Consider the following 10,482-nt stretch of genomic DNA (forward strand, 5'->3'; position numbering starts at 1 on the left):
AGATGAACAGAGGTTTTTAAGTTTCATACACGGAGCGGGCAGAAATAGTCATTCGACCATCCTTGTCACTGCAGTCTGTCCACGCACCACAGCCTGTCCAGCATCAACAATCAGGTGAAGAACTTGCAGCATGGTGGAGCCCAGGCCTTCCAGAACATGGTGGCATAATTAGATTCTATCCTACCGGCGAACTGCAGTCTATACGCCGCCGCCACCGCGCTGTAGCTGCTGGAGTCAGTTGTCTTCCAGGTAATACTATCCGGCACATCCGGCTTTGACGATACTATGACCAAAGAACAACACCTTAGAAGAGGTTATTTATTTATGGCCATTTTGTTGGTACAGGGTATTTGTAGTGTGAGTGAGATATGGTGTTATCTCTAATGGTGGTATTTGCTTGGCCTATGAACTATGGTGACAGATTCGATCAAATATTGCACTTGTTTGAAAATGTAATGGTTCAGTGCTTGAACTGTTTCAACCCTGTGTGCTAATTTTTTGAGATTGGACACCTTCGAAAGTTCGAATGTGCTGAGATTGCAAAGAAAATGAAAAGGCTTTATTGCCTTAGTGTAATAACATCACTACATGGTTGTCAGTGTTTGTGTGGTACTCCCTCTATTTTGATATAATCATATAGACATGCATGTTATAAGACTGTTTCGCATTGTCTACTCATGAAATTTGCAGCCAAAGCTCTCTCCTCTGCACAGACACCTTGACTAGAGTGGCCAGACCTTCAACACCCAACTCTCTAGTCTCCTCGTCTCCCCAAACCTCCTTTCTTTGCCGCACAATTACACAGCAAATCCCTACCCTACAGACTATCTCATTTGTGCTAACAAACAGCGGCTCACATACATATTTCTGGCTTGATACCTGGTTGACCCCAAAACCCCTAGCTACCACCTTTCCCCACCTCTTCTCACACTCCAACCTAGAGCTGGTTAAAGTGGCTAATATTTTGTGTTTCAGTCTCGAAGCTAACATCCGTAATCGTCTCTCACTTACGGCAGAACAAGAGCTTGTTTTGCTTGTGGCTATTTTGCAGGGCTTCATGCCCTCGGCGGAGGAAGATCAAAGGTTCCTGCACCAAGGCCATGGCTTCTCCACCAAGCACGCGTACGGTGCCCTCATGGATCGGCCAGATAATGATCTCATTGCCCCTCTCACCTAGGGCACCAAGGCTCCTCGCAAGTTAAAAATCTTCGTCTGGCTACTCTTCAAGGACCACCTCAATACCAGGGTCAACCTTGCCCATAAGCATATAATCTCCTCAGATTTATGCCCCCGATGTGCTAGGTTACCCGAAGACTCCATGCACCTCTTCATCACATGCCCACTTGCCAACAGGATTTGGCAATGAATTGGGATTCTGCCACCAACCGACGACATCACTGAGCTTTGGGACGCCACTCTGCCTCATCACCTCCCCACAAATGCATGGTCCTTGGTCATCATGGCACTACTATAGAAGATATGGGCAGCACGTAATGATATGTTGTTTAGGAGTGTTGATCAATGTTCTGTAATAAACCTTAGGAACCTTATTTCTGATTTAGACCTTTGGTCACACTATCTCGTGGAAACACGAGACAAGGAGGACGTCTTCTCGTGGCGTTTCTACCTCTCTACACGTTGCACCGTGCCTATGTAATTATGTACTTGTTGCCCCGGCAGCCCTTTGAGTAATATATTCAGGTGGGGGAGCTCCCCCTGGTGATTCTCAAAAAAAAAGAAGACTGAACTTTGACAAACAATTGCTCCAACTGTACGTGGAGTCGTGGACAGCGTGCTACAAAGTTGATATCATTATATTTGTATCCAAAAATAAATAAATTATACTGTTATTTTTTGCAGAAACAAAAAACTTTTCATTTGTCTCAGTTTTGTAGTATGCTAACTAACCTACGTACAGATAGTTAATCCAAGTTGAGATTTTCTCTATTGACTGAGACGTAGAGAGACTACAGTAAGGTCAACTAAGAAAAAAAATCCAGTCGGTTTTACAAATTTATTCATATAGTACTGCTATATATATATCTAAAGAATGTGCACCATGTTGTAATAAGGTGTTCTTCTAGTGCGAAAGATATACTGGTTTTTATTAGTAGGATTTTGTTAGCAAATCAAGGGTAGAATCTCCACTTACCCTAAGAACATCTCTAGTCATCACTTAATCCCCCAAACATTTCTAGTCTTTACCAAACATCAAGCGGCGCGTTTGTCTGTGGCCCTTGAGGGGGTTTTGATTTTTAGCCACCACTTACTTTGCATTTTGATAATTTGCCACTTTTTACATTGTAATTTATCAGTTTTTTTAGAAAAGGAGGATGACCCCCGGCCTCTGCATCTGGGCGATGCATACAGCCACTTTATTAATTATTCTCACAAGACCGTACAAAGTCATACAACAGTAAGACTAAAGTCGCCGTCTAAGCAACAAACTATCGCTACACCTATCCAATTGATGAAGGGGCGCAGATAGCCTGGGCCTAATACCAAACAGACATCGCAGCCAAGCCTAACATCTAAGACCTGCGACCCCAACCAAGCCACTTGCCGGGTCTGGGGCACACACTGGTCCGGCGTGCTCTCAGAGGCCGCCGCCGCCAACTGCCATCGCTCCATCTTCAAAACTGTACTAATGCATCAACCTTGCTCGGTCCAGCTATCATCGATGCCACCACGGGGCCCAACGGCACCTCCGAACTGCACGCAAACAGCTAAACACATCGCGGTCGCCACTGATACACCTCAGCGCCATGCTGCCAAGTACCACCAGCCGACACAGCTTGAATCCCTTGGAGGATCTGTCGTGCGTAGCACCTACCGACCAGGCATGACCAAGCGTAGCACCTGTCGGTCAGGCATGACTTGACATCTCCATCGAAGCTCCATGCAAGACGAAGCCGCTCCACCTCCTGCCTCTGACTTCCAGCGCTGCTCCACAAAACGATGCTCCCAAGAGAGAAACGACACCGCAGTGCCACCATCTGTCAGGACCCCGATTCTAAGTCACACCGATCAAGCCTGTAATACCTCATATCACTTTGCGGCCTCACGCACGGTATTCCCACGGGTGTCGCCTTACCATGGCCCGGGACCGTTTGCGCCTTTTTGGCTCACGTATATGATAGTGTCGCTAGCATCCATATGATCGAGAACCCGGGCCGACATGACTAGTCGTGAACCCAAAGTGGCACTAACTTACGGGGACATGCATACATGAATCAACATCGAGCATGTCGCTCAACAGTGTATGAATCCGGGCTGTAGCAACTGGGCTAACAGGACTCCGGGAACCCGGGCTGTAGCAGGCTAGCAGGACTCCGGATGTCTCCGCGTGACATTTCCCCGAAGGGACAGACACAGGAACGAAGTGACTCACATGTCGGTCAGTCTAAGTGTTCCGGAGCAGTAGTGCTGGGCTAGCAGGACTCTGGTAAACCGGGTTGTAGCAGACTACCATGGCTCAGTGGAAGCACCAGACTACATTTCCCCATAAGAGAGGCTACCAATGATAGACAACTAGGTTGTCGAATCCCACACATACCAAGCATTCTAATAACATACACACAATATGCTCGATATGTGCAAATACAACATGGCATCACAACAAAACTCTACGACTCAAAGTATTTATTCATTAGGCTCCGAGGAGCGAGATATTACAAACATGGGTCTCATGACCCAACATTCATAGCATACAAGTCAAAGCACACGCGGAAGCTTAACATGTCTGAGTACAGACATCTACAAATGAAAAAGGATGAGAGGCCTGACTATCTGCCAGATCCTGCCGAGGCCACAAGATCATAGCCGAGGTAACAAGCTAAACGTCGAAGTCCACGCGGAACTACTAGTGAGACTGAAGTCTCTCTGCAAAACATAAAATAAGAAAACGTGAGTACAAATGTACCCAGCGGGACTTACATCAGAACTAACTACATATGCATCGGTATCAACAAAGGGGGTGGTGGAGTTTAACTGCAGCAAGCCAGCTTTGACTCAGTGGCTATCCTATACTATGATTACAAGTAATTCTTTTGAGGTGGCGCACACGAGTCCACATATTCACCAATCAATACACCACTATGGATCCGCTCTCGTCTCCCTGCGAGAACACCATCCATAGCACTCACGCTTATCTTGCGCATTTTAGAGTATTCACTTTCACTTGTCTATGAACTGTACAGGCAACCCAGAAGTCCTTCACCGCGGACACGGCTATTCGAATAGATGATGTTAACCCTGCAGGGGTGTACTTCTTCACACACGCTCTCGCCACTTACCACCATGTACACGACGTGTATCTCGGTAACCTTCAAGCGGAAGCCTAGCGAGGGAGTCGGCCACAACCAGACTAACCACACAAGTCTCTAGTCCAGGTTTATCACCTATTCGGGTTCCATCTGCGAGGAGATCCGGTCGGGGTTTCGCTCACAGCCCCAAACGATGTGTGCAGGGTTCCCGAGACACCAAACGGGCGCCCGGTACACCGGGCCACGATGTATCTAAAAGATCATAGCCCACCCCTAGGGTCAGCGCTATGCACGGCCTCCAACACATATCCTACAAACACCAGAAACTAGTTGCAACTCCTGGACAGAGGACAAGGGCGGTTAATAAGTTGAGAGGGTCAATTAAGGATCCCAATGAGTGGTAGTAGCTGTTCATGGATCACAAACACAGAACTCAGTTCCTGAGGACAGTTTCAATGAGACAACCCACCATGTACTCCTACATGGCCTCTCACTGCTATCTTTACCAAATCGTGTTCACACACTTAGCTCACAAACAGTAGGACATGTTCATCACCATTCCAATTCATCCCCGATGAATCAGACCTGACTCAACTCTAAGCAGTAGCAGGCATGACAAACAAGCATGAATGAGTAGGAACATCAGGGCTCAAATAACTCCTACTCATGCTAGTGGGTTTCATCTATTTACTGTGGAAATGACAGGTCATGCAAAGGAAAAGGGGTTCAACTACCGCAGCATGTAACAGTTGAATCGTTGTTGTCCTAATGCAGTAAAAGAGAGCAGGAGCGAGAGAGTGGGATTGTATCGGAATGAACAAGGGGGTTTTGCTTGCCTGGCACTTCTGGAGATAGTATAGTTCTTCATCGGTGTCATCGATCTCATTGTCGAAACCACGTCTACTGAGAGGGGACAAATACCAGCAAACAAGGAAGAACACAATCAATGCAATGCAACAATATGATGCATGATCATGACATGGCAATCTGCTGTGATTTGAGCTAATGCAACTAGAAATAATTTAAATGAAGTTGGTTTGAACCAAAGGTTCAAATTCATGCTCCATATGTGATTATTTAAATGCCAATCATTTGTTTTGACCTGATCAGCAGGTATAAGTTCTTCAAACATGCATTAAAGTGGTACAGATGGATTCCTTGAATTTTTCTGATAATTTTTCATATATGATTTATTTCATTTGGAGTTACGGTTGATTTTATATGAATTTTAGAAGTTTTAACAATTTCTGGAATTTTCCTGAATTATAAATAATCCAGAAAAACACTTATTGCGTCAGGGTGACGTCACTGTGATGTCAGCAGTAAATAGGGCCGGTCCAGGTCAAACCTGACCAGTGGGGTCCACTGGTCAGTGACTCGGTCAACTAACAGGGTTAATTAGCACTAACTAAAAGTTAATCTAGGCTAACTAGTCCCTGGACCCACACGTCAGTGGCTGTGGGTTTAAAATTAAGTTAATTTAACACTTAGCTAATTAATAGGGACCAGGGCCCACTTGTCAGCGGCTAACTTAACTAACCTAAATAGGATTATCCCTAACTAACTTAGTTAGCCGGGCAGGGCCCGCATGTCAGTGAGAGAGAGAGGAGTCAAACCCCGCCGGTCAAAGCGGTCAACTTGCCGGCGTTTAGCTGCCGGCGTGGCCGGACGCGGCGGAGTGCTGCGGAAACGCTGCTCCGGCCACGGTTTGATGCGTGGAAGGGTGCTACGCAGAGCTGGAACCCATCCGCGTCGTTTGGTGCAGGTGGCGTCGCTGTAGGTGACCTAAAACGACGGCGGCATCCTCAAATGCGGTGGCCGGAGTTCGGCAATGATGCAACCGTCGCTATGGTGCACGATAGGAGCAACGTGTGGCTTCTACGTGCTCCGGGAGCTGCACTGAGCACGGAGACGTGCTCAGCTTCGAGCCTAAGTGGATGCGGCGATGGTAGTGACATGGCCGGCGGGCGGAACCTTTCGGCTCCGGGAAAGAGCACGACTAGAGAGAGAAAATGAGCGCGGGGAGAGAGGGGTTCGGTCCGTGAGCTCACAGCGGAGACGATGGGATGGTCAGCATGCTCGGGGGAGGCCTGGGGGCGACGAGACGTTGCCGGCGATCTCGGGAGCTGGAGGATGAAGACGACGGCGATGGTGGCGTTGCAGGGGCTCCCACGGTCGTGTGCTTTAGCGTGCGGCTCCACGGCGTCGAGGCGGAGCTAGGGGGCTGGACGGCGAGGCGAGGCGTGCGCGGTGGCTGCGATGGAGCTCGTCGGCGCGCTGCAAGGCGCTCGGTGGTTGCGCGCACGAGGGACAGAGAAGGGGGAGGCGACCAGAGAGAGGGGGAAATGGAAGAGGGGAAGTTGGGCGTCTCCGTGGCACATTTGGAGGGGTCGGGGCTGCGCAGCTGAAGCAGGAGGTGGCAAGGCGTCGTCGGCGCGCACGCCACGCACCTGTCTGTCCTCCTGGCAGGAGGAACAAGACCACTCAGCCCCTGGTGGGCTGGGCCTCTTCTGCCAGGTAAGGCCCAGGCGAGGTTTCTGTCTTTTCTTAGTTTCTGTTATGTTTTCTATTATTCTGTAAGCTTTATGGATTTATTAAAAATACCAAAACAATATCAAAAATCATGAAACTTCTCATGCCCACTGTTTGGAATATTTCCAACAGTAAACATTTTAGTTTATGATTATTTGAACATTTAAAATATTTTATAGTATTTAAATGCCCAAATGCAAATAGAGTATGATTTAATCCAGTGACCTTATGCTATCCTAGAAAATTGTGCACCATTTTTGTCGGAGGTTTTAGACCAAGGCAAAGATGATGAACATTTTAGAAGGGCATTCAGGTTCATTGAAAGAATTTTAGTAAACCCTAGTTGGTTTAAGTGGTGCTGGGGTTTCTGTCATCCCCATTTCGACTTTCTAGGAGATGTAAACATGATGCACACATGAAGGGCTAGCCTAGTGCATACCAGAACTAGGGATGTGACACCATCGTCCGGTCTGGAACACCAGATCCTAGGGTTTTCCCCAGAGCAATACGAGTGGGTCGACGGTAGTCACATGACGATGCCTTCATCAAGGTAACGACGTGGAATGCCGCCATTGCCCGCCGTCGGCATGATTTTCACCGGCAACTACGTCTCCCCGACTCGCAGCTGGTGCCAGATGACAGATCCCGAGATCCGAACACCCAACCTCAGGCCGACCACCTCTGACGGAAGAGATGACCACCACCGGCGGCTGCACCGGTCAGAACAGATCTGATCAGAGGTGTCGCCGATGAGACCACCAGGCCCTCCACGCCGACATCGCCGATCTAAAGGCAGCATGCATGCCACCGCAGCCAAGCCGGTCGCCGCCGCCCGAAGGGCCATCCACAGCGCACGCAGCCATGGCCTCCGCCGTGCCAAGCCATCGTCGTCCGAGGACGGGCCGGCCTCTCGCCGCCTGCAGCCATCCGTCGCGCCGCAGATCCCAGATTGGTCGCGCCACCACACGCCTTGGGGTCCGCCCCACCCTGGGGATGCGCGAGAGAGGAGATCCCCGCCACCGCCGTCGGCCACCAGGCTTAGCCGGGCGACGATGGAGGGAGAGGAGGAGGGAGTTTGCGGCGGTGGCGGCTAGGTTTCTGGCCGCCCGAGTCGCCCTAGGGGGAGGACGACGCGGGCTGTAATTGATCTGTTGCCACTCAATACTTTGCACTTTGATTTGTTGCCCTCTATCAAGTGGGTCCCATGTAAAATGACTAGAGTACCCCCGCCCTACAGATTGATTATCCCCATCCTCTCGCCCGCAACGACGGCAGAGACGGCGGCGGCACTCGCCATCCCCGGCCAAGCCCTGTTCTGCCTCCTCCCTCCCTCGATCCGTGCCATGGCCGCCGCCCAGAACCGTGAGTCATGACCAAACAGGCACTGGGCGGGCACCGGAGGGAGCGCACGCTGGCCCGGGGCGGTGCTTCAGCGACCGGAGCGCGCCCGTCAGCCGCGCTGGCGCGAGTGGATCCGGCGGCCATTGTCACGCGCACATCCACTTGACAAGGCGACGATGGAAAGAGCTGCTACTGCCGCCGCACTCGACCACGTTGATGCTCCTCTGCTTCTTCTCCATGAACTATGGCGCCGCGTCCCTGTCCACTCTGTCAAACACAAGCAGCAGCAGCAGCAGCAGCACGCCGCAACTCGATGTACGTACACGCTACACATACACAAGCTAGCCAAGGTAAGCTATTGATTGATTCTTTGGAAGACAAGCGCCAAAGCTGCTTAATTGATTCTCGCGAGTAATGCAACACTCAGGCAACACACGCGGAAACAGATCGATTCCGCCGAGACACGTACGCACGTGAAAAGAGATCGATTCAAGCTACAAATCCGCTATGGAGAGGCAGCGGTGACGACCGTGAGCAGCCGACGGCGGGGAGCAACAGCACGGGGTGGGGAGCAGCACGACCCACGTCACCGACCGCATCTGGTATTCCGGCGGCGCGGCCACTGAAGACTAGAGGAGAGCGGCGCGAGGAGGTCGCCATCAGCAGAGGGCGGCAGTGTACTAGTTCATCGGCTTTTTGAGAATCGGCTGACACTGGTGAAACTAGCACAAAGGCTATTTTGGTCCACTGATTTATGTACACATTGTGTCAATCGTTTAGAAGTATTGTTTTTGTGTGTAAGAGTGGCAAAAGATCAAAGTTCAAAGTAAAAAGTGGCAGCAGATCAATTTTTTTTAGGATCAATGCCGCTTTATTAATTAAACGTAGCTGGGATCTCATCAGAGAGAACCTAGATAATAGACTCCGGTGGACCAACCCACCAAACATTACAAACTTCATCACCTAATCCTATTTTGGCTAATTTATCCGCGGCACCATTTGCTTCTCGCTTTGTCCATGTAACCTTCACCTGCAGAAACTGGTTAAGCATCTGGTTAATCTCTTCAACACTCGGCCCCAAGATAGAGAGGTCTTATTCAGACTTGTTGATCGCCGCGACGATTCCCAGGCAATCCAGCTCGACATGAAGATTCTGCACGTTAGCCTCACTAGCCAGCTGAATAGCACGTTTTCAGGCTTCCACCTCCACCATCTCGGCACTGGGGGCCCGGTCGACGAAAGAGCAAGCAGCAACCCGAAAGCCACCATGATGATCTCTGAGCACTACCCCCGCACCACCCTTGCCTCTGTCCTTGGAGAACGCTCCGTCAGCATTGGCTTTGATCCATCCCTCCTCCGGCGCCTCCCATTTTCTTCTCGCACCCGGTTCCCGGACCGGCGAGGGTTTATGATGGATGTTTCGCCATTCTTCAGTCAACCGCACCACCCGCTCCATTATTTCATGTGGTTCTTCGATCCATTTTCCATCCCGGGCTTCATTGCGAGCTAGCCACAGCGCATAGACCGACTGGACCATCATCGACCTTTCCTCCTCTTCTGCTTGCTGGAACCACTCCAGGAGCCATGTTGCAACTGCACTCTGGGAACCAAGCTGACACGGTGGGATCGCCACCGCAATTCCGTTCTCCGAATGCAGTCTTTTCCAGTAGAGTACCAAATGGGGACAGCCCCAAAATCTATGATAGATTGTTTCTTCTCGACCACATGCCGTACAAAAAACTCCCGCCTTGATCTTCCTCCTCCACAGTTCATGCCCAACGGCTAAACCATTGCGAAGCAGGCGCCACATGTGGATCTTTCCTTTCCCCGGAGCTGAAGTGTCCCACATCGCCATCCAGCTCTTATGCTGGTTCACAGATGACGATGACTCCTGTCGTCCCGTCCGCGCTCGGTTCATTGATACACGCAGGTGATATGCCGAGCGAACCGTGAAGTAACCATCTTTAGTGAAGTTCCAAGCCAAGTGATCATCCGCACCTGGTCCTCCAACGACAATTTGCTTGATGTCTTCAACGTCCTCCTGTGAGAACATCCTCTCCAGCAGCTGCTCGTTCCAACTCATACCCCCTTGGTTTAGCAAGTGGCAGACCTTCGTGACCCCCATGACATACTCAGCACCCAGTGGTGATAAGCTGCCCTTTCTCGGTATCCACTGATCATGGTGGATGTTAATCTTGGTGCCATCTCCCACTCGCCACACTAGCCCTGCTCGAAGAAGATCTCTCCCATGAAGAATACTTCTGAATGTGTATGATCCACTATCAGGACATGTTGCATTCATAATGTCGCCATCTTTGAAATATCTGGCCTTCAAGACACGTGC

General features: G+C 50.2%; 1 protein-coding gene across 1 annotated transcript; it reads left to right on the forward strand.

Annotated features, from left to right (window-relative positions):
* The first annotated feature begins 8,013 nt into the window (after window positions 1-8,013).
* Window positions 8,014-8,989, forward strand: LOC125522407. Its single transcript, XM_048687471.1, has 2 exons — window positions 8,014-8,488; window positions 8,566-8,989. The coding sequence occupies exons 1-2, from the start codon at window positions 8,315-8,317 to the stop codon at window positions 8,836-8,838; spliced, it is 447 nt and encodes a 148-aa protein (XP_048543428.1). The 5' UTR covers window positions 8,014-8,314; the 3' UTR covers window positions 8,839-8,989.
* Window positions 8,990-10,482: the final 1,493 nt, after the last annotated feature.

This window comes from Triticum urartu, chromosome 7 (assembly GCF_003073215.2).
Source record: "Triticum urartu cultivar G1812 chromosome 7, Tu2.1, whole genome shotgun sequence".
NCBI classification, from domain to species: Eukaryota; Viridiplantae; Streptophyta; class Magnoliopsida; order Poales; family Poaceae; genus Triticum; species Triticum urartu.